At 54.6% G+C, this 23,822-nt stretch overlaps 1 protein-coding gene, 1 long non-coding RNA gene and 1 other non-coding gene across 4 annotated transcripts in view; 1 reads left to right on the top strand and 2 right to left on the bottom strand.

Moving 5' to 3' along the window:
* Positions 1-11,821, top strand: part of LIMD1 (LIM domains containing 1) — a 58,932-nt gene extending 47,111 nt beyond the window's left edge. For both annotated transcript variants that reach the window (XM_036030433.1, XM_028518416.2), the window contains 6 exons: positions 831-898; positions 1,890-1,952; positions 6,881-7,011; positions 7,557-7,608; positions 8,098-8,166; positions 9,422-11,821. In XM_036030433.1, coding sequence (XP_035886326.1) covers positions 831-898; positions 1,890-1,952; positions 6,881-7,011; positions 7,557-7,608; positions 8,098-8,166; positions 9,422-9,559 — 521 coding nt within the window. In that variant the 3' untranslated portion in view covers positions 9,560-11,821. The remainder of the gene's footprint in view (positions 1-830; positions 899-1,889; positions 1,953-6,880; positions 7,012-7,556; positions 7,609-8,097; positions 8,167-9,421) is intronic.
* Positions 11,822-18,043: 6,222 nt separating this feature from the next.
* Positions 18,044-19,086, bottom strand: LOC118501552. Its single transcript, XR_004904173.1, has 2 exons — positions 18,927-19,086; positions 18,044-18,260 (listed from the first exon to the last, which is right to left on the bottom strand). It is a non-coding gene; the product is annotated as an uncharacterized LOC118501552 (long non-coding RNA).
* Positions 18,906-18,978, bottom strand: TRNAR-ACG. The gene has a single exon. It is a non-coding gene; the product is annotated as a tRNA-Arg (tRNA).
* Positions 19,087-23,822: the final 4,736 nt, after the last annotated feature.

Genomic DNA, 23,822 nt, shown 5'->3' with positions numbered 1-23,822 from the left:
GTCGTGGACCCTGGCTCCAGGGGCTTGATTCCACTTGAGCTTCGCATCCCTCCAGTTTCTGAGACTCCCATGGCGTCTGTGGGGTACGCTTTGTGCCTGGCCCTGGAAGTCCTCTCGGAGGGGGGCGTACTGCCACGGAGTAGCAGGCCCGGGGCCTCCCCAGGGTGCTGCCACTTACGCCGAACGTGGGGCCCGCTGTGTTTTTCCGTAAGGGATCAGAGGAGCTGCTGGTCCAGTGCTCTCGTCGCTGTCCTGGCTTTGCGGGGGCTAGAGTTACAGCCGAGGGCTCAGGGCGCTTTGCGTGTTCCCCACTCCCCCATCACCCCATTTACACCACGAGAAAACAAGAAAATCCTTTATCTTTTCAACAATGTGTATTTTCTATGTCCAGATGAGAAAGATATCTGAAAATAAGAGTTGACCCACTTATAGGACTTTCCCGGTAGGCTGTCACCAGCAGCCCCAGAGAACACGTCAGAGGTGACAGACCCCCACACCTGTGGGAGACAGCGACTGCACAGGGGACTGTTGCCCGGGACCCCTGCCTGTGTGTGCCTCGGCCATCCTGCCACCAGATGTCCCACTGGCCTCTCAATGGGATGGTTCCCGAGTCAGCCTGTGGCTGTCCCACCGGGCAGCGGCCCCAGGGGGCCCCTTCTGGCCTCAGTCTGTCTGCCTGGGGCCGAGGGCCCCAGGAGCTTTCAGCAAACCAGAGACAGTTGGTGTATTTCGTGTATGTTTCTGCTTATGGAGATCCTTGCCTTTGTTCTGTCTTTGTTCACTGCGTAGTAACGTTTTCTTTTCCCCTTGCCTTTGTGTTTCTTCCTTAGGCCGGAAGCTGAGAGGAAAAGCCTTTTATTTCGTCAACGGCAAGGTGTTTTGTGAGGAAGACTTCCTGGTGAGTTTGTCACCCAAGCCCGCCCTCCTCAAAGTCCTGGCCAGAGTCACGGGGGTTGGGGGGAGCATTGAGAAGACGCGGAGGGAGATCAGGGGGGTTCTCACCGTGGTCCCCAGTGTCAGGGGGGAAGCTGCCCTGCTCTCACTTGCTTTCTGCAGACGCACAGGGTGGCCCGTGTTCCCGAGGCGAGTGACAGATCACAGATAGAGCTTTGTGCTCTGAAGGGACTTGGGGGTCGCTCGGCCTGTCCTCTTGTTGCTTCACCCACTTCTGTCTACCCTGCCCCCGTCCCCACCCCAAAAACCTTCGGACTGGAACCCAGGCCCCCCTCAGGGCTCCCTCTGCCTGGTCCCATGGGAGTCCAGCCTCTCCCGTGCACGGGCAGTCCGTCTGCTGCTGGTGACCGCCGATCTGAGCCCCAGCCCTGTCTGCACCTGTGCGGCCGCTGCTGACGTCTCACTGCCCACAGGACCTTGAGAGGGTCCCGCCACCTCTCTGAGCTTCCCTTCTGAGAAGGAGTGTACCATATAGGTTGCAGAATTGCTCTGAGGGTTAGCGTGGTTGGTCTCAAACTCGAACGCGCATCAGGATCTTCCAAAGGGCCCGTGAAAACACAGATTCCAGGGCCCCTGAATTTCCAGTTCAGTAGGTCTGGGCCGGATTCCACGAATTTGCATTTCTCACGGTTCCCAGGGGATGCCAGGAAGGTGCCTGGTTCGGAACGACCTGATTGGACTACAGCCTCCCTGGCCTGTCATGGGTGCCCAGATGTAGCTATTGTCAGGGCACGTGGTGTCAGTATGGGCAGTGGCTTTTGTGGCAAAGAACATCCCCGATTCATCACACAGCCGTGTTGTCCTCGGGGGAAGTGACAAATTCCTGAATAGAGGGACCCATCTGAGAACTTCCTGGTCGTCCTCGTGGATGACGGCCAGGGGCCGGATTCCTGCGCCCGGCCTGCGTTTGACCATCTCTCCTCCTTCCCCCGCAGTACTCCGGATTCCAGCAGTCCGCCGACAGGTGCTTCCTTTGCGGCCATCTGATCATGGACATGGTGAGTGGGGCCCGCCGGGCCAGGCAGGGGCACGGAGAGCGGGAGAGGCATTCGGAAAGGAGAGAGAGTAACCGTGGAGCACCGTCGTTTCCCAGCCTGCCTTGCAGCTGCGGCGGTCTTATTAAAAGCACGTTCTGTGCGAGGCACGCCCCTTGCTCGCTGCAATAGCTCCCACGTCCTTGGCCGGTGTTGACACCAGCACCTTCCCCCACCCAGCCCGCACAGTGGTGTGTTTCGGACCATCACCCCAGCTCTGGGCTGTCCAGGTCACACTGGCCTCCCCCCGGTTTCCTGTGACCCCCGCAGCGGCCCAGGTGAGATGTCAGACGGAGCCTGTTTCTGCCACAGAGTTCTCGGCTCCCTTGGAGCAGGTGCAGAGACGCAGGTAACGCGCTGTGTTCCTGCCCTCTGTCCTGCCCCGCTCAGTCTGCTCCTGAGATAAGGGAACCAGCGGAACAAGGAGCAGGTTTTCCACCTTCTGTTCCTCGGTCAGCCACTGGCTCCCTGAGCGCGTCAGGTCTGTGTCTCTTCGGTGGGGACACTTTTTCCTTCCCGCCCTCCTTACAGGGTAGGGCTGTGGGCTTAAGGAGCACAGAGCTCTTTATTCTGTTTCAGGGATCTAGTGGTTTGCCACTGGAGATTGGTCCTGTAGAGCTTCTTTAATACACTGGTTAGAGAAAATGATTATATGACTTTTTTTTTTTAGTTAGGAAGAGTTAAATCCCATTCTAAGCTGATGCATGAATTTACTTCTGGAGAAGGGAATTTGCTAAGTGTGGCTATTTTTTTTTTTTTTTTTGCTTTTACATTATTATTGAGAAGCAACTCGTAGAATAAACTCATCTTCCATGGACAGCTAATGAATGTTTGCATCTGCATAAGCCTGTGTAAGCACCTCCCAGGTCAGGATGTGGATCATACCGCACATTCCACGCCTGAGGAAGTTCCTCCCCGGCCTCCCCCTAGGCCCGACCCCCTCCCACAAAGGCCCCCGCTACTCCGACACCTCTTGCCCCAGATTTGTTTCGCTGGCCCTGGAACGTCATATACATGGGAGAGTATAATACAGACTCCTCTGGGGCTGCCCTTTCTTTCTTTCTCTTTCTCTTCTCTTCTCCTTTCTTTCTTTCTTTCTTTCTTTCTTTCTTTCTCTTTCTCTCTTTCTTTAGATTTTATCTATTTATTTATTTTTAGAGAGAGAGGAAGAGAGAGAGAAAGAGAGGGAGAGAAACAGCAGTGTGTGCTTGCCTCTTGCTCTCCCCATGCTGAGGACCTGGTTCGCAACCCAGGCACATGCCCTGACTGGGAATTGAACCGGCGACTCTTGGCTTCGCAGTCTGGTGCTCAATCCACGGAGCCACACCAGCCAGGGTGGGGCTGCCTTTTCTCACTTAGGACAATGTTCCTGAGGTTCCTTCATGTGCTACCTGTGCTGGTAGTTTATTTTCGTCGCCAGGAAGAGCCCCGCTGTAGGGACACAGCAGTTTATCTTTCCATTCTCCTGCTGACTCAGGGTTAGGTGGTTGCTGATCTGGGGCCACTCGTGCACAAAGCTGCTGTGAACAACACCCTTAGGCGCGTGTTAGAGGGACATCAAGACTGGTTTCGGCTGGCTTGGTTGTAACATGTATAACACAGCGAACTGGGGCCGTCCCTGTCCCTGAAGAGAACCGGCTGCCAGCCGGGCTCCAACACGCCGCGGCGGAGCTCAGGCCGTGAGCAGCGACGGCCTCGTGAGTAGCCGGGCCGCCCTGGGAAACGGCAGCCTCCGCCCATTCCCTGGGGGAGGCAGGCAGGAGCCACCACCCACCCTCACCCTCCCCAAGTGCCTGCCAGACTCCACAGGGCACCATTGTGTTAGCAGAGTTTGTCCTTGATTTTCGAGTTCTTCTGACAGACCCACCACCTAGGAGGCCAACAGTGTCCACACTCTTTTTTTTAAATTTGTATTTATTTTTAGAGAGAGGGGAAGGAAGGGAGAAAGAGAGCGAGAGAAATATCCATCTGTTGCCTCTCATACCCCCCACCGACTAGAGACCTGGCCCACAACCCAGGCCTGTGTCTGGACTGGGATTCGAACCAGCGACCTTTTGTTCACAGGCCAGCACTCAGTCCACTGAGTCACACCAACCAGGGCCCAGTGTCCACATTTTTGAACACGATTATACCCTATTCTTATTTCTGGGTATCCTAAGCTTTCTTTGAACCTCGGGATGTTCCAATCATTTATTGCTCTATGACACACTACTCCCAAAATTTAGCAGTATAAAACAGTGGCGCTATGCTATTAATCGTGGCTCTGTGGGTCAGGAATTAGGTCAGGGCTCAGTAGGGTGTTTCTCCTGCGCCATGTGGCACTGGCTGGGGTCCCTTCTCAGCTGCATTCAGCTGGTGGCCCAGTGGGACGTCCATGATGACCGCTCCCACGCTAGGCCCCTCCCCTCATGGCCTCTGACCTCACTCAGCATCCAGCCTGGACCTCCTGACAGGAAGAGCGGGGGAGCGGAAGCTGCCAGTCTTCTTATAACCTGACTCAGAAATTTCAGAACATCGTTTCTTCCTCATTCTGTTGACCCAAGAGTGTCGCAAGACTGGTCTCCATTCAGGGGGAAGGGAAATGGTCTTCATGTCTCGAAGAGAGAATCGGGCTGTGCATATGGGAAGGAAAGGAATCGCATTTCAGAGACAACCTCTGCCTCACAGGAGCGTGTGAACTTAAACCTGGGTCCTTGCAGGCCTTGACTAGGACTTGGAAAGTTTCAGGGAGTGTCTGTCGGCAAGTGATGCCTGGTTTTAAAAACAGCCTGGCTGGCATAGCTCAGTGGATTGAGCGTGGGCTTGCGAACCAAAGCGTCACAGGTTCGATTCCCAGTCAGGGTACATGCCTGGGTTGCAGGCCACGGCCCCAGCAAACGCACATTGATGTTTCTCTCTCTGTCTTTCTCCCTCCCTTCCCTCTCTAAAAATAAATAAATAAAATCTTTAAAAAAAAACAGGAACCTTCCCTGTCACCCCAAATTGTAACAGTGCAGAGGAAGATTCCTTCGGATACCCTTCTGCGTCCTCCAGCAGAACCCCAAGTATCCCAGCTGTTCGTGTCAGTTGCCTGCCTGTGCCCCCTTTGTCCGCAGAGGGCTCGAGCACTGGGGCATGCAGCTCGGACCTGGGCGTTTTCCCACGTTAAAGGAAAATGAGAAAGATCCGACATAAAAGGCAACAGCTGCTCAGACGGCAGCCAGACGGCACCTTTGTCTTCCTGTGTGTCCAGCGCAGTGCGGGTTAAATGACTTCACCTGTCTCTCTCTGCCGAGATGGGAAAGGAATCGCCAGGTGGACTCTGGAAGCCCAGCTGGTGCTGCTTCTTATGTTGGTGTCTTGAGAGGGGGCCTCGGGGGTTTGTGGGGCCCCAGAGGGAACGAGGAAGCTGGAAAGCAGGAAGTCCTCCCCGCTCGCCAGTGGCCACGGGGTGCCAGGTGTGCTGTGGCCTCCGGAGGCAGCGTCAGGGCCCTGGAAAGTGCCAGAACACAGCATGCCGTTCCCACAGGTCTCAGCACACCGACCAGGCTTCCCTCAGTTGCGATTCCCCTTCCGAAGGGCCCTGTGTGCCCCACCCACCGAATACTGATGGCCGCTCTGTGCATCGCTTGCAGATGGTGCTCCGGTGCAGCCTGCAGCTGCTGATTCCGCAGCTCCGTGGGCTGTGCTAAGTTTTGGCCCCAGGTATTTGCAAAAATGAATCTCCTGTTGAGTCAGCTGAGGTGCCTCCAGGTGCATGTTATAGAAAATCCCAGGCTCGTGTTAAATCGGTGCTTCTTGAGCGTCTGCGTGCTCTGAATCACTTTATTAAACCCCCCATTGCTGGCTCTACGCCGGAGTCGGGGATGCAGGAGACCTGGGGTGAGGCCCGAGACGGGGCGTTTTCAACCGGCCTCCAGGTGGTGCTGACGTTGCGGATCCAGGCGTTGGGCCTTGAGAACCACTGATTTGATAGGAAAGCTGCTTCCTCTCCCCCAACAAGAGGTTTGGACGTGGGTACTTCCATGGTGGGTGACATCGCCAAGGGTGTTCTTTCCTGCTCTTCTCTCCCTTCCCCTCCCTTCTCAGCTCTGTCCTGGTTTCTTTTTCTTTCTTCCTTTTTATAAAGATTTTATTTATTTATTTTTAGAGAGGGAAGGGAAGGGAGAGAGAGAGAGAGATATCAATGTGCGGTTGCTGGGGGCCGTGGCCTGCAACCCAGGCATGTGCCCTGTCTGGGAATCGAACCTGCGATGCTTTGGTTCGCAGCCCACGCTCAATCCACTGAGCTACGCCAGCCAGGGCAGCTCCATCCTGGTTTCAGGGTGGCCTCTTGCAGGCCCAGGTGTCATGCCCAGATCACATGACACCAAGGGAGAAGGATTGTGGGGCTTTCTCTTTGCCGTGTGTAAGAGCAACAAAGAGGCTTTGCTTGCACTTGAATTTGAGGTGATCGGGGGCTGCGTCACAGCTTCTGGATTATCCTACTGCCGAGTCAAAGCCGCTTAGAAGGAGTTAAGGGCTTTTCTCCAAGCTCTGCATTCTCACAGGCAGTTTCCTTTAACCTTCCCGCATACTTACCGCTTTCCAAATCCTGGACGGATCCTCTCATGGCCCTGCTGTGCATCATTTTCTGCAAAGAACCGGAACGCTTTTTGACAGGGAGCCATTTACATTTCCTCCCGGAGTTGTTATGAATTCAGGAGGAGGAGCCTGTTTGGCTTCCTCCTGTGTATACATGTGCCTGGATCAGCTTTCCCGCAGTCACTCCTCGACCTTGGTCCCAGGGAAACTCCAGGGTGAGGGCCGCGTGTGGCGTGATCACGTGGGCCCTCCGCCCAGCGTTCTCCCCCCCACCGTCCCTTCCTTCCTATCACGCCGCCGAGTCCCGGCCTTGTCCTCTGTGTCCCCAGATCCTGCAGGCCCTGGGGAAGTCCTACCACCCTGGCTGCTTCCGCTGTGTCATCTGTAACGAGTGCTTGGACGGGGTGCCCTTCACCGTGGACTCCGAGAACAAGATCTATTGTGTCCGGGATTACCACAAGTAAGGAGGGCTGGGCACCGCCCGTGGCAGCCACGCCGATGGACACCCAGCAGAGTGCCAGGCGGGCACAGTCAGCCCGCAGTCCAGCAAAGGCTTCCCGGGCCGAGGAGTGTACCAGGGGCCCCTGCAGTTCAGCAGATGCCCGAGCAGATAGGCGCTGATTAAAGAATCCTGTTTACTGGGGGCAGGGGGTGGCAACCAGATCCAATCCGCCAGGCCCTGTGGCTCCAGCTTTGCTTAACTTCAGAAACCACCGATCCGGCTGGCCGCCACCCCCCTTGCTGTGCCTGGCCTGGACCAGGCACCATAAAAGGGGTAAGGAGACAGTTTCTATCCCGAGTCGGGTGAGGGGGCCAGGTGTGCTTGTTACCACTGGGAATGACCCTGAAGCGTTACTGAAGGGGTCCCAGAGCTCGAGCCAGGCACTGGGGCCGGGACCATGGGGGAGGCTCCCGGCAGGCCCCAGTGCCAGTCTCCCCGAAACACTGGGCCTCGCCCTGCAGAAACACAGCCCGCATCTCACTGCCTCTCTGCTCGTCCCCCAGGGTGCTGGCCCCCAAGTGTGCAGCCTGTGGGCTTCCCATCCTCCCCCCTGAGGTAAGACGCTTCTGCAGCCGGGGTCCCCCATGCCACAAGTTTCTCCCTGGGGTCATTCAAAAGGCCCATGTCCTCTCCTTAGTGTCCACTCCTTAGCGCCCTCACCACGAAGCCGCTGTCCCATTAGCCTCGCCCAGCCCAGTGCCCTTCGTGTGTCCCCTTTGTCCCTGTGATCAGGGCAAACTCTCTGACCCAACGCTGACCCTAGGTCAGGGGAGGAGCAGGTGAGGAAGGGCCCTAGGTGGTTTCTTCCCTGTTGACCCTGACTTCCCAGAAGGCAGGGCTCCCGGCCCTCCGCTGCTTCCCACAGATAAATGCGCCCTTTTCACACCGGCATTAGCACCCGTCTCTCCGACTTCTGCTCTTCTCCTGAGGCCACCCGCTGGTCACTCAGAGTCCCTCCCACACGCACACCCCCCCCCCCCCTTAGCAGGTGGAGCCTGGCGGGCCCCGCAACTGTCTTGTCATTCTCGCTTCCCCTCGGTCCAGGGCTCGGACGAGACCATCCGCGTCGTGTCCATGGACCGAGACTACCACGTGGAGTGCTACCACTGCGAGGTAGGCCCCTCCCTGCCCCGGCCCGCAGAACCTGCTCAGCGGCCCAGCAGGAGAGCGGCCCAGCTGACTGTGGCAGGGGCCGGCCATGGAGGTTCGGGCTGGGGCAGCGGTCTGGGCTGATGGAGGAGGTGGGGGAGAGGGAGGGGAGGTCGGAGGGTGTGCAGTTGTTTGGGGTGTGAAGGTCTTCACCATCTTCTCCTCGCTGGTCACCGTCAAGGCCCGAGGCCATCACGGCTGACCGGCTTGAAGCTGCGGAGCGGGAGGGGCGTGGGGAGCGGGGGTTCAGGTTCTGTGGGGGGGCCACATTGCCAGGCAGGTGTGCGATGTGGGGAATAGACTCCCTCCCGGCCGGCTCGCCGGGAGCCTCTTTCCCAGCTGAGCCCTGGAAGTGATGAAGAAGTTCACCCCACCCCACCCCCACCCCTGGAAACAGGGATGTGGCTGGTCCGTGTGAAGGTGGGGGGCCACCTGCCCCCTCTCTGTCCTGGTGTCACCCCCAGGCTGCAGGAGCCACGGGTGCTGCGCCTGTTGGGCCGGCCAGGGGCCGCCCCTCCCCAGCCCGTGTGAAGGGCGCAGACGCCGTGAGAGCCTGTGGGTGTTCAGCCGGAATTAGGTGGAAGGAGACGAGATTTACTTTGTGATGTGGGGGGTCGGGAGAGCAGGGGGTGCGGGGACAGGCAGCTGGATCCCACCCCCAGCCCTGGAGAAACAGGTGGGCGTCGTCGGTGGTACCCCTGGCGCTGGGGGAAGGGGTGAAGACGCTTGCCCGACCGTCCGCTCCCCACAGCCCAGATGGGTGCCGTCGGGTGGAAACCCGGGAGCCACCCACGCAGTCCAGGGTGTCACTTTGTTCCCCAGTCGCCTCCTTAGAAAAGGGAAAGAAACGGGTGGGACCAGTTTCTGTGGGAAAACTTTCTTCGACCCAGAACGTCATCATTTCAGTGCGCTGTCCCCATAAAACATTTTTCGTGAGCTATTTCACACCCTTCTCTTTCCTGCATCCGGGAAGCCTGGTGTGTGTTCACACTGACGTCACGTCCCATTTCCGACCAGCCCCATCTCAAGGGGCTCGAGGGTGACACGGGGCCGGTGGCCCCAGGGGGCGGGGGACGGGGCAGCCCGGACCTCCCCTGGATTCCGCATCTTCCGCCCCCGTAGAATCACGCCGCCGCGCTCAGGGACGGTGGCGGCCTTTGTGTCCGTCCGGCAGTCCTTTTCTTGGGCTACCACCAGACACTTGTTGTTGCCTCCCCAGGACTGTGGCCTGGAGCTCAACGACGAGGACGGCCACCACTGCTACCCGCTGGAGGACCGCCTGTTCTGCCAGTCCTGCCACGTCAAGAGGCTGGAGAAAGGCCCCTCGTCCTCGGCCCCGCACCCACACCGCTTCTAGCCAGAGCCCCGTGCAGAGACCTCAGCGCGGGATGGGAGGCCAGGGCTGCACGGTGGCCCATCCGCCCGTTGATTCCGGTGTTCCCCGGGGTGGCATTGGTGGGGGTGGGGGTGGGAGGGCCTGGCCGGCAAGCACCTGTGCACATGTGTGGGGTCCTTCCCTATCCCCAGCGAGGCCCACCCTCCCTGTCTGGTGTGTGAGTGTTTTCCAAGGGCCTTTCCTCGCTGGCACGCGCTCACGCTCATCGGAGTGTTCAGGAAGCCGCTCCAGTAGGCGGGTGGTGCGTGGCGGGATCACAGCAGTGCAACCGAATGAGCCTGCCCGTCTCCTCTGGGAACGGCTGACCCCGGGGGGCAGGGTCGCCCGGGGCGTATTTCCTAACATCCCCGGAGGAGAGATTTCAGCTGCCCATCCATTCAGCCCCTTCCCTCCCTTCAGGAAAACCCACGCACCCGCCCTCCCCCGGCGCACGCGGGTGTGCGCGTGCACACACACACACACACACACACGTGACTTAAGCTTCCTTCCACCGTGGAGTGTCAGCTGTTCTGCAGACTCCGCCTGGTTTATGACGAGTGGGAAGCCCTGACACGTGCCGAGTCTCTTGGAAGGAATTCCCTCGGGAAACCAGAGCCGTGCATTGAAGTTAGCGAGACAGGGTGGCCTCAGACACACTCTGCATGTCCCCACGGGTCTTCCCTCCCCCCATAGGCCGAGGCGGGGGGCTTTGGGACGAAGAACTTGGCGCGGGCGCCAGGCCCCTCTGCCCACCTGTTTGCGCGAGTCCCCTCTGCCGCTCCCCAGAGTCCGTGACTTTGGAGTCGCTCCCCCAGAGGCGAGTCTCAGGACCCCACGTGCGGGCAACCCCCCGGGCTTTGGGGGAAGTCCTGCCGCATCCCGAGAGCCTGCCCCGCGCAGAGGGGGGGTGTTTGTGTGCGAGACCCCTAGAGCGGCGTGGGCGCGCACCTGAGCATAAGTTATTACAGTCATTTCCCAAGGGCCTCCTGCCCAGTCCTTGGCACAGCGCGTGTTTGAAGAAACCAGTATAAGGTACAGTGCTCTTGTCTGTCCTTTCCTTCTTTCTTCTTTATCGTGTCCCTCCACTGTCAGCCTTCCACACCCAAAAAGATACCTCACAGACACGAGTGTCACCAGATCGCAGGTAGGGGCGGAGTTCGCCCGTCACAGTGGGCTCAGCTGGCTTCTGTGGCGTGGTGGGAAGGTCTGGCTGCGTACAGCCTGCCTCCGGCGGGTCAGGGCACCGGGACCCTAGCCAAAGGGCCTCGGGGACTACAGCAGGTTGACACTGGACGCTGTGCATTGCGTCTGGCTGGCTCCCCAGGGTGACAAGGGCCCCGAGGGCCACACACAGGCAAGATGTCAAGGCCACCTCTGCACGGAGGAGGCAGAACTGGCCCTGCGTGGCGCAGTCCTGAGGCCAGACGGGGCTCAAGGTCCCTCGGTGTTTCAATAAGAAGGTGCGTGCATAAATATTTTAAAGAGGTTGACTGCCATTTGCCCCTCAGCCTTGTCACAGGAGCCCTGGGGCCACCTCACCACTGCCAGCCAGGCTGGGGCAGTGCAGCTGGCATCTGCTCTCCGCCTCCTCACCTGGCACCCCACAGGGGGCACTGGGGGACTCGAGCCTCGGAGGGTGGTGAGTGGAGCCCTCCTGGGACCCCCAGACCTCTTGCAGGGCTCCGCTTCCCATCTGGGCCGCGTTGTGACCCACTCAGACCCAGTTGCCTGTAAGAAGCGCTGCACGGGCTGGTTTGACGTTTTTGTTAGAGTCACTCTGCTGGATCCTTTGGCCACATGTCACTTCTGTCCAGGTTGTGCACTTTCATTAGTTCCTTTTCACGGGCTGAGCCTCCCGAGAAGCTGTGAGTGCACGGGGCTGGGGCAGCGACCCCTGGGGTCATATTATACCCCTCTCTTCCCATCCAGTCATCCGGCTCAGCCCGGGCAGGCAGGGCCGTGGGCAGGGAGCCGGCCGATGCGTCTCCACCTGCCCCTGCCGGCCTGGGAATGTTCCCAGCCTTGCAGGCTCGTCTTTGCTCCACTTGCAAGCCCCATGGGGTGAAGGAAGTTGCCTCGGAGCCACTGTCAGGGGCAGGAGGCGTGGGTTTGCAAATTGGGTAACTAGTTAAGTGTGTGATTTTTTTAAATGAGAAATTTAATAATAGCCTTGATTGGGGTGATTCCGGTCTGGCTGCAAGTATGGCATTTTGTGCCACTGAAGAGCAGTGAGAGAATGATGGGGCGGAATCCGAAGAGCAGCTTCTCTCGCGATCGGCGTCCCCGGACGGGGGACGGGGCAGGGCTCTCGTTTTGGTTCCCTCCTGCTCAGGCCCTTGCGTGGAAGCCTTGCAGAGGTGTTCCCCTACTTGGTTATCGGAAATATTCTGTGAGCTACTAGCCAGATAGAACTGCATCAGGGCTGTGCTTCTAGGCACCTAGAAGGAAAACAGGCCCCTGGTAGACCAGGATGAATGAATGAGTTCGTTGTAAAAGAGCAAACAGCCCTTCCTGGGTTCCCTGGGCAACGCGTGCACTTCATAGCTAGACGAGGAGAGGAGGATTATGGGAGGATTATGGGATATATGAGGAGGATTATGGCCTGATAAGCCAGGCCCCAAAGCCAGCCTCCAGCCTTCTCCCTCGCCTCATTTTTGCCCTGCAGTTTTTTCTCGCCCCCTGCCACCAGCTCTGACCCCTACCCAGGCAGGGCCATTCAGACACTGCCTGGGCGGTCTGAGGAAGGCCCGTGGCCCCGTTTGGCCGGCTGTATCGGGATTCTGTGTCTGTCTGTCTGACGTTTCCCCACCTGAGTCAATCACCGAGTGAGGAGAGATCTATTCGTGTCTCACCTGGGAGGGCTCAACGCAGTCCTGTCCCCGGCATTGCCTGTCCCCGGCGCGGGACTTCCACTGCTCCGTGGGGAGTGCCGGAGTGAAGACCTCTTTCCGCTGAGTCCTGAGCTGATGCCGTTGCACCCTGGGTGGCTGGAGGGGTCGTCACAGGATTCTGATCACCTTCAAGGGCTCCCGTTGTCCTGTTCCCATGGGCTTGAGTCCCGCTTGCAGGAGGGAAACAGGAGTGCAAGGCCTGGAAGAATTCTCTGTCATTCACAGTCCGTTGCAGGCTGTCTTCGTGTGCCTTTCCCGTGTGTGTGGAAGTGTGAGCGCCGTGAGGCCGCTGGCACTCTCGCAGCGCGTGTGGGAGACGTGACCCTCAAGCCGCTGTTGCTTGGTGCACCTGTTAGTGACACCCTGTCTGCCAGGAAACCGAATTCTTCCTACTCTCCTTGGTGCCACAAGCAGCCCTGATTTCCCAGTTACCATGTGAACTAACCTTTAAAAGCAATAGAAGAAAATGAATAAAATCTATTAGCTATCTTACCGTTCTGAGCCAGAACTGGACCGGTGTGGGAAATTTCCAGCGTGTATGACAATTTCAGCCGTGGGGCAAAATTATTTTTCTGTCTCTTCCTTTCCTGCAGAATGATTCAAAAACTCACTGTTATTTTACAATTTGTACAAAATATTGTTACTAAAAATTATTTGAGGTGTTACTGTAAAATGATTCAGAAGACCGTGGCAATAAAACTGCATCAACTTATAGACTATTAAAGTGCTCTCCCAACAGGGCGGTGTCTGCCGGGCCTTCTTTTGTGTAGTGTGCAGAGGAGGAGGACGGTGCTTTTTGTTCACTGGATTGGGTCCCCCTTTTGAGCTCTGGATTCTTAAAGGAACACAGGGGTGTCAGAACTGGGACGGGGCTGAGACTGTACTGTCTAGTCATGCACCTCATAACCGTGTTTCAATCAGGGAGAGGATCGCTTATGCAGACATGGTCCCATAAGATGGTGATGGAGCTGAAAAATCTATCACCTAGTGACGCAGCCCTTGACAGTCACAGTGCAATGTATCAGTTGTGTTCGTGGTGCTGCTGGGTAAACAGATCTGCCCCGCCCGCTGTATAACACTTTAGCACGGACAATTGTGTACAGCGCCTTGTACTTGGTTGTGATGGCAAACGACTCTCACAGGTTTATGCAGTTTCTGTACAATGCTTTTTACTGCCTTTCTAGAGTTTATTCTTTTCTACCTTTAAAAGAGTTTGCTATCAAACAGTATGCTGTGTTACATGGCAGCAGCCTCACGCATCTCGTGTTTACTGTGTCTCTTGAGTGCATTTAATCTCGTGTTTTGTGCAGTAACATGCTGCACCGGCCTGTAGCCTGGAATCCATAGGCTGCACCATGTAGCACAGGGGTTTCGCAGGCTAGACCACCTGGGTTCGTGCAGCTGTGCTCTGGTGTTCGCTCCACCTCCACGACGAAATCACTTAATGCATTTTGTCAGAATGTATCCTCATCGGTAAGTGGCGTGTGACTAGACATACAAGCCAGTAATGTCACGTGCCATGGTTTCAGGGGGTCCTCCTAGGTCAGAGACTGTGGACAGCTGGGGTGCTCATAGCAACGGAAGGAGCCTTTCACTGTATCAGCGTTCGCACCAGTTCCCTGAGCCCTGGTCCTGTAACTACAAGAGGAAACCCCAGCCCCAGGGGTCCTCAGTCTTTTATAAAGCCTGGCTTTTGCCCCACCCAGAGACACTATCTCGACCATCCAAGGTGGTTCACTACACCGACGGTCCTTGAAAAGACAGTATGGAACTCAGGCCGTCAGCGCCTAGTTCACAAGCTGCGTAGGAATGTGAGACCCTTGCGGAATCATCTTCTAAGAATCGGCAGTTTCCTCAGCTGGATCCTTATTCTTGAGACCTTTAAGGTCGTGCTGCTGTGGTGGTGGTTTTGGCTCCTTCCCTTTTGTGTATGGGTTTGTTTCACTTATTTATTTTTGCAGTGAGTCTGTGACCAAAGCGTCCCAGAGGCGAGTTCCCCGCTAGACTGGAGGCAGGCACCCTCAGGGGGGTGGACTGGCAGAGAGAACGGGCTGAGGGTGGGGTTAGAGTCCTTGGGGAGGGGGAGGGGGAGGGGGCCCAGGTACTTCTCTGTCCACTGCTCCAGGGACGAGGCTTCCGTTTGGTGCTCGTGGCTGCCCCGTCTGCTGTGCCAAGGACACGGGAAATCTGAGACGAGGGCACTGATTGTAGTAGCATCTTACTAGGAACTCAACCAGCTCCTTGAACAATTAGAGAGCAGTTATTCTGACTTTGCTGAGCTTGGTCTGCTGTTCTCCTGTGACCCTGATGCTACGAGGGATGAAAATAGAGTCGGGGAACGGATAGTCTGGGCCGAGGTGTGCTGGCAAGCCCGCTCTGGGGTGAGGTGAGCGTGGGTGGGGATTAAGCCCCGATTTGAGATGTTTGCTCGTTTCTATGATGTGAATCCTCCCTACTCCCAGGACGGCCAATTGTAGGCTATCAGCATGACATCCCTGAACTTGGAGTTGGGAGGAGGTGGCGTAGTCATGACCAAAGAGTAGCTGGCTCAGGTCTCTGGGCTACTTGGATCTGAGGCAGTGGGGGAACCTGGTTTGGTTTTAAGTCCCACGGTTCAAGCAGTACCAACAGTAACAGCTGGCACGGACTGTGTGCTCACCGTGTAGCAGGTATTGTTCCAAGGACCGTGTTCTTTATGATCCCTCATTTTATGGACAATGAGACACAGAAACATGAATGAACCCACAAGCAGTGAGCACCCGGTGGGCAGAGCTGAGGTTTCGTCCCAGGCAATGTCACGCCAGGGCAGCTGTTTGATCACTCCGCCTGCTGGGGGCGTACCTCATCCTTCCGGGTATTTGTTCACGAAGGCTACTTAGCTGGAACTGGGAGTGGGATGAGGGGCTTATCCCCGTCTCTGTGGGAGTCTCCACTGGTTTCCTGTTGCTTCTGTAGCAAATAAACACATTTAGTGCTTACGACAACTCCACTTCACCCTGCAGTTCTGGAGAGAGTGGCCGCAGAGGGTCAAGGTCAGCACAGCCGCATTCCCTCTGGCGGCTCCAGGAGAGAATCCATTCTTGCCCTTTTCAGCTCCCAGAGGCTGCCCACATGAACTGGCCCTGGTCCTGTCACTGTGACCTCTTCGGTCTTCACACCTCTAGCCCTCTTGCTTTCTTCCCAGGACTCGTGGGATTACATCGAGCACACCCAGATGGTCTAGGAGATGCCCTCATCTCAGGACCCTTAACTTAGTCACACCCATCAAGTCTCTTTTACCTTGTCGGCGAAGATCTTGACAGATTCTTGGGATTAGAACGTAGACATCTTGCAGGGGGCAGGGGGCATTATTTAGCTCAAGTGTTCCACAAATTTTTTTTTGGTGGAAATGAAAGTCTATCCCAGGGATATTAGGTGCATTTTCCTCAAGCCTTGCTAAAAGTAGGGTTTGCATTTTCCTTGGATGGAAAACAAGTGAATAAAAAGCGAGAAAAAGAAGCCTGAGGTCTGATCCAAAAGGTGGTCCCAGGTGTGTGACAGCTTTAGGCGTGTCACACTTCCAGGGAAAGCCCTGGTTATGTGGATGCCCCAGGTGTGTAAAGCTGCACAAGGCCCTCCCACCAACTGATCAGTAGACGGACCCTGCATTCCCTGTGGGACCCAGCCCACAGCAGGCCTGTGATGGAGGGGAGGGGAGGGGACCCGCCCAATTCGGAGGCTTGGCAGGAGGTCAGACCCAATGACAGACTGAATGGGTCAAAAGTAGATACATGGGAGCCACGTTTGGGAGCCACACTCTCCAGTAGCAGATGGACACCGAAGGGGGCTGCAGAGACCACCTGGATGATGCCACCACACTTCACTGGCAGCTTGGACTGTTGTCATGGAAAGCCTGTCGGCAGATTTCATTAAAGAACTGTATTTACATGGGCAACATAATTTCACTATAGGAAAAACTTGGCTAAAGATGTCAATTTCTCTCACCGATCCCTGGCCGGTTTCTTATCCTGAACGCTGCTTTCCTAACAATCCAATTTCGGCTTGTTTGGCACCTAAAAATGCCCAGGAGGAATGCCTGTTCCTGTGTGAATTAGTTTCCACTTTTCAGTCTCCCTGAATGCTCACAAAGGCCGTGGGTTGTATCACACAGTTGGCAAAGGAAGGTTAACCTTTGTGTCTCTTAGCTTTGTGGTGACAGCACTTCTCCGTGGTGACGTGTGCAGAGAAGCCCACGCAGGTGCCCTCTGCCCAGCAGAGGCTGTTCAGCTGGAAGCATTCTTTTCTTAAAGCCTCACCAGATAGGCTGCCCATTTTATTAAAGGAGAGGAAACGTCCCAGAGCCCAGAGCTGGTGAGTAGGAGCATCATCAGGACTAGAGATGAGGTCTTCTGATTGCTAATTGGCAAGGGGGACGAGGTGAAGTGCACATGTGATCACCCTTCGTGCCCAGACAGGGAATGGCCCCGGGTCCACGCATGTGGTCACCCTCCGGCGAATAGTAAGCCCATGGGCAGAAGAGCCTTGGGGTCAAGAGCACAGATTCAAGGCCTAACTCAGGCTCCACTACCTAATTGCTCAATGACTTCATGCAAATTTAGTTCCCTGATATTTCAAAATGGGGCCAGCAGAACTTCCCTCAGGGAATTGGGTTAGGATGGAATAAGCCCAAGTAAAAAGCTTAGAGCTCTTAATTGCTCAATAAGAGTGACAGGCTTTAAGACTTCAATGATTTCTGCATTGGGATGGCCAACAAAATAAATTACAAGTGAACTAACAGTAAGTGGAAAAAAATAACACAAACACTAAACAGTATGAAAAGAGCACATGTGCACAGAAGACACTATAAAGGAGAATAGTGGTACACTGGAATACATGAAAGTGAAAATTACTGTAGATGCAAAAATATTATAAGGAAGCAGTACAATGTACAGATTGCAATGGATATGATAGCCAAAGAGTTCAAACCCTTTATATATTAAAAAGTCCAACAAATCTGCAAGAAAACACTGAATGCATGTATCAAGAGACACATACATCAAGTGATATATATATATACATACACACACACATTAAGTAAAAGGAAGTTCTGTTCTTCAGTTACAAAAATTGCAAAGAAATAATGAAAATTATAATGCACAGTGCTGGTTAGCGTGCAAGGAAACATGTTAATTGGTGGAAGTGTTTATTGGCTTAACTTTTTTGGAAGGCAACTTGAAAGTGTGTACCAAGGAGTAAAAATGTCCATAAAATGGACCTTAAAAATATCCACCTGATCATTCTACATCTAGAAATTTATTAGACATGTATAAAATAATTCAATACGGAATTATTTTTGAAAAGTGTTAAACTGATAACCCAAATTCCCAACAAGAGTAATCTTAAAGTATCTAGTTCTCTAATGAGATATCTTTGAAGAATATTTAATGACCTTAAATTTCAGGCAAAAAACCCCCAAGGAGACAAAAAGGAAGCACAAATCCTGAAAAATACATGTGTGGATAGACCCATATTACAAGAGCGGGGGGGGGGGGGGGGAGCCTCGAGGGAAGAAATTATTACGCTAATAACAATAATCTCGAGAGGAGAACTGGCATTATTTTTATTCCGAGTAATTTTCTATAGTTTACAAATTTTCTGTGATTCCCTCAGGAGGAAAACACGTTATATTGGACAGATGAACCGATCGATTGAGTGGTTAATGGACAGGGTTCGAGGTCTCAGCCACTCCCCGGATTCAAGTCCCCTCTCAGCCGCAGACTTTTCGGGCCTCCCCAGGTCTTTGAGCCAGACACCTATTACATGAGAGGGATATGCGAGATTACCTGAGGTCTTCTTACTGCAAAAAATACCCACGTCTTAAGGTTTCCCGAAGGCATTGGGGCCACGTTGCTTTAGGACCCTGCGCTCTCAAAACACAGGGCTGCAGCTTGCCCGCACTGCGGGGCCCCGCTCGGCTGCGCGCAGCCGCACTGCAGCGGTTCCTTCTCCAATGCGGTTAGAGCTGGAGCCCACCCCACCCCGGGGACCTGGCGCGGCGCCGCTGTGCACGCCACCGCTGGGGCTTCCCATCCACAGGGAAAAGGCCCGAGCAGCTGCCTTCAGCGCGCCTTGGGGACTTCCGGTAGCTAACCTCCGGCCACAGTCCGCTCCCCTCCCCATCCCCACTCCAAAACCGCTCCCGTTCCAGGTGTGTTTTCCTCAATGTACCCCATTCACAGAGACTCCTCAAGTGGGTCCTTAAATAGGGCGCTTTGCGATGTGCAAATGACCTCGCACAACTCCGCGTTCCAAATACAGCTAAAAAAGATGACATTTTGGGCAAAGTAGCGTTAAAATTCAAGACGTTTAACCTTCACACTTTCGTTACTTTCCTTAACAGTACTTCCTAAGAAAGCTGTGGAACATCTACCCCACGTACGGCAAAAGAGTGTACGTAACGAGCCAGCCAGGAGTCGAACCTAGAATCTTCTGATCCGTAGTCAGACGCGTTATCCATTGCGCCACTGGCCCCGTACTACCCGAAGCCTCTCTCGCAATGTAGATTACCCTTGACGCAGCTTCTACAGGCTCTCCAACACAACCAGTACATTTCTGCCGCAGCGCCTGCCCACGGCACCTACGGCTCCTCCTTTCCCCTGTAAACGCGCTCCGCCAATCCGCAGCGGCGACGTCACCGCGCTCCTCCCCACTGCGCCGGACGGCGTCTCAGGCGTGCGCAGGAAGTTTGTCCACGGCCGCGTCCCGTACGTTCGCCGGCCTGGAGGGGCGTGGAGAGGGGTGGGACCAGGCTGGGTGCTGCGGCCGCCGCGCCAGGGTGACCGGTGGCGCCGTAGCCGAGGTGGCGGCGCGGGGCGGGGCAGGCGGAAAGAGGAGGAAAGAGGTGGTGGTGCAGGATGGCGGCGACGTGCAGGATGGCGGCGACAACCTACGAGCGGCTGAATCTGTGAGTCCCGGAGGCGGGAGGCCGTTGACCGAAAGGGGCAGCGGGCGCGGTGGCAGGTGTGGGCCGATGGCCCAGGGGAAGGTTCCCGAGTCCCTGGGCGGCGGGTCGGTGTGGGAGTCCATAGGACTCTTTGCCTTCCTCGTCCGGCGCGGCCGCCCCAAGGCCCCGCCCGAGTCTCCACAGGCCTGGGAGCGACAGTCTGGCCAGTTTTCCTACGTCTCGCTCGGCCTCCGCGCCCCTGGCGAGAGAGCGAAGCTGCAGGCCGAAGATGCAGCCCTTCACGTTCCTCCCCACTTTATTATATTTTGTTTTTTTGAGAGGTGGCGGCTAAATTTGTCCTTATCGCTCAGCAGCGAAAGTTTCTTATTTAATGGGCCCGCAGCACCACGTTGGAGCCCGCACACAAATCGACAAGCATTTGGGCATCGAAGCTTGGCCTGACTCGTCTTCAGGATGCAGAAAAACGAAAAAGAGTAGGAAAAAGTAGTAAAGTCAAGTCAGTACTCTTACGGTCCTGAAAAATTTACTTGGCTTTAAATATTACAGAGCTAAAGCGTAAAAGCAGGTTCTGAAGTCCAGGTTGATAGCCAGAGGCAAATGTCGAGAATTTTGGCACTGCAGATTGGCTTTTCCGTAAGGCCAAGTGCATGAGGCTTTGGGAAATAGACTCTGGTTGATAGGGTTGTAAATTAGGTATTCGTAAGGTTCTTGGCTCGTCCTGGACCAATAAAAACACGTATTTCCCTTAGCATTACCACCTGGCCCCTACACTCTCATCTGTGAGCACCTTTGTCCTCACTGTGTTTAATGCCTTAGCTCTAGGCTGAGGATCCAGTGGCTGAGGTCTGAGAATGCCATTGGCAGCCGAAGCAGATGTAACCTTTGAGGAGTTCATTCCTCCCTGCAGAAGTTAAAATACCTTGGTACTTGGACACAGGTACCCTGTCTCCTCCCTTTGCAGGGCTGTGAAGACAGTCTCGGAATGTGGTTTGGGCCCTTCCAGTGCTCCCCAGAACCTCACGCTCGCCTCACTTTCTCAAAGGTCCACTTTCAAGTTAGGGTTGCAGAATTGGGAGTGAGGTCGTTTTGACATCAGACGTTGTGTGGAAAAGATGATGATGACCTTCCTCGGAGCCCGCTCCTTTTGCCACTTCTGTTTACTGTAGTTCTCCTCGAAAGCCCCAGCTGCACACTTCCCTCCAGGTTTTCCTGGCCAAGTTGCCTTGTCCTCTCCCAGTTCCCCTTCTCAAGGTGACCAATCACCTTCTTGGTGAGGGAGTCCATCAGTGCCTTTGACCAGAGTACTGGCTGGGCCCCTGCCACCTGTGCTCTGCTGGCTAATTAGGTTATTGCCGTCTATCTGATAGTTACTAAAGGGTTTAATATGATCCTCCTCCCCGTCTCAGATGTGTTCAGGCGATACCGAGCCTTGGCTTGCTGCAGCTCGGAGTTAGGTTACGGAATGCAACTGAATTTTCCTGTGGGGAAGGCTGAATGGGAGGAGAACTTGAACTGCCAAAGAAGCACTAAATTCTCCAGTCCGGACCAAAAAAACCAAAAACACTAAAAGCTCTGCATCCGTAAAAGAAAGGACATTTGGCCCTTCAGTGATGAGGCTGATGCTTTCGTATTGATTTGTGTGAGAAGTGGAAACTAAATTTGGGAGGAAAGTAAATCTAGGGTCATGTGAAAGTCATCCTCTAATCTGTCAGCCCTTTTTTCCTTGACAAACAGTTTTAAGTGCTTGTGGAAATATGAAGATACCACTTGTTTGCAACTTTGTTTTTCTTCACCAAGGAGTTTGGGAGTTGCCATCTCCCCGGTTACTCCTTCCGTTTGGCCCTTCCTGCTCTGAGGCCACGTGTCCAGGGTTTTTAAATGTGGCCTGAGCTAAGGAGAATTCTTTTTCAGATGCATGTGGGGTGGGGGGAGTAGTTTCCAGCCCGCATCAGAATTAGGAGGACACACAGCTGTTTTAAAAAATGTGTCTCGGGATGTGTTTTAAGAAGCATGCAAGAGATAGTTTGATAATATTTTATTACAGAAGCATTACTACCAGGTTTACTTAAGTATTGAAGTGCTTGTGGTTTTAAATAAGTTGTTCCCCATCATGCCATGCATTTCCTCCAGTCCACCTGAGTCCTGCTGTGAAGTTCTCCCTCCGAGTTGTTCTGGTTTCATCCTCCGCTCCCCTCCTTACAGTCTCCAGTTCCATTCTGTAAACCTATAGGACTAAGTGCCCGTTTCTTAGCCACCTGGACTTTCAGTCTCGTCACAGTCTTTGCCTTAACTTTATTTCCGCAAACTGCCTGATGCTCCCCCGCCCCCCTTCTACCAGACTTGGGGATTTCTCTTAGCTTCAAGCTTGGGCTTATTTTGAATGCCGTCTTCCTCTCTCCCCTCTTCACCTGCTGATCCATCCATGATGGAGCTGGGAGACAGCAGGCTTTTTCAGTGAGAACAGGCTTAGGTTCTGTTCCCGACCTTGTCACTTGCTTTGTGTCTTGACCACGTTGCTTATCTCTCTAAGATGATTTTCCGTCCATAAAATGAGAATGTTACTATTTCATAGGATTATTTTGAGGGTTGAAAGAGAGCATATATGATATAACCAGCGTCCTTAACAGGCACTCACTTTCTGTTGAGCCCTTTTTCCCACATCTTTCCGTTCCCTGAGCTGTCAGTCTACTGGCACAGGGACGAGACACTCAACGCCCGTGTGGTTTGCCCACTCTGCCTCCTGGAATCGAGTAAGTATACTTACTGCTCGGTGGACCAGAGGGCTGAGGGGCACAGCAGTCAGTCCACGGCACTGTCGATGAAATCACTGGAACAACCCCAACTAGGCTGCAAACATGTGGAACCTGCTAGAAGCACCTTAACCTTGATCTCTTCTCTGCTCCTCCTCGGTACCTAGTGTAAAACCTTGTGCAGAGAGGACCCTCAGTGAATCACCTGAGTAAACGGAAGGAACTTTCCAGTGCAGAACACCTACCAGCACTCCGAAAATCGAACCATCTGGAGGAATTTGGAATATAGTCTTTTGAAGTAGCAGCGACTTATAAGTCATTTCATGTACATGCACTGATGCACTTCCCGTGGCTCCGTGAGGTCATCGGTTGATGTGTACCCTCCATCGGTGCTAGAGACGGGGAAATACTTGCCCTTGGCCCCGCAGTTGGGTCACGCAGCCCAGCCACGGCAGAACTGGCTTTGGAACTCGGCAGGCCCCGTCCAGGGATCTTTCCATTGCCCTGCGTGATTCAGATTACCCTCGTCTGTTACCAGATCGCTCTTGCCTTCGTCCTCAGACGTGGACGCGTCCGGGAGGGAAATGAGTCGCTTACCGTTGAGAATAGTTGACATGTTCATGTGGATTTTTAATATAGAAAATAGAATTTTGATTTGTGTAGAATTTAAAATTCATACTTTTTAGACATCCAGGCAGTTCTAAATAGCCTATCCTGCGACTTCTTCTTTCCTTAGAAGCCATTTGTGTATAGATGGATAATGTCGGACAATGGTAAATTTGAAATTACAAAGTAATTGCAACAAATCTATGATTGGAAACATTCAAAGCATTTTTTTTAAAAAAAGATTCGATTTATTTATTTTTGGTGAGGGGGGAAAGGGGGGAGAAAGCGGGAGAGACACCCGAGTGTGAGAGGAACATCGAGTGTGAGAGGAACATCGGCCGCTGGCCTCTCGCATGCACCCAGCCTGGGACCTGGCCCGCACCCCCGGCTGCAGCCCTGGCCCGCACCCCCGGCTGCAGCCCTGGCCGGGACTCAGACTGGGGACTTTGGTCTGCAGGACAACGTCCACCCCACCCAGCCACACCAGTTGGGCCTCAAAACATTTAAAAAAAATCTTTTAAAAGGTCAGCCGAAATGGGTGCAGTGCTTTAGAAAGTGAGTCAGGCTGCAGTTTGCCTGTGAAGAACTGTCGGTTCCTCCCATAGGAAGCTGCCTTTCTTCTCAAAAGACCGTCGTAGCTGCGAGGTCAGTCTGCAGGTATGAGTCAACCCCGAGAGCAGATGTCAACTTCAACTAAGCTACAGTGTGACGCAGACGTCTGTGGTCTGCTTAGTGCGGTGAGCATTCAGGGTATTCACACGTCTTCCTCCGAGGGAGGGCGCAGGGAAGCTAAGGTTGTCCCTGAAAGTTTAGGCACGGATGATCAGGGGTTTGTCTCTAAGGCCCTGGTTGGGCGGGGCTTCGGGCCGCCAGTGTGGGTCAGGGCCAGGCTGCGTCACATCGCTTGCTGTGCTTGTTTTGGACGCATATTCCGGAGCCCCACGTCAGGCCTCCTGGGGCCTGGCAACCTGCAAGTTCAACCAGCTGTCCTGCTGGTTCTTTCGCTCTCCAACAGGTGTTTTAGGGCTGGGCTGGCTGAGCGAGGACCGGAGCGT

The sequence above is a fragment of the Phyllostomus discolor genome, chromosome 7 (genome assembly GCF_004126475.2).
Source record: "Phyllostomus discolor isolate MPI-MPIP mPhyDis1 chromosome 7, mPhyDis1.pri.v3, whole genome shotgun sequence".
Classification (NCBI taxonomy): domain Eukaryota; kingdom Metazoa; phylum Chordata; class Mammalia; order Chiroptera; family Phyllostomidae; genus Phyllostomus; species Phyllostomus discolor.
The sequence above is the reverse complement of the archived record's forward strand: the minus strand, read 5'-3'. Positions and strand labels throughout refer to the sequence as shown.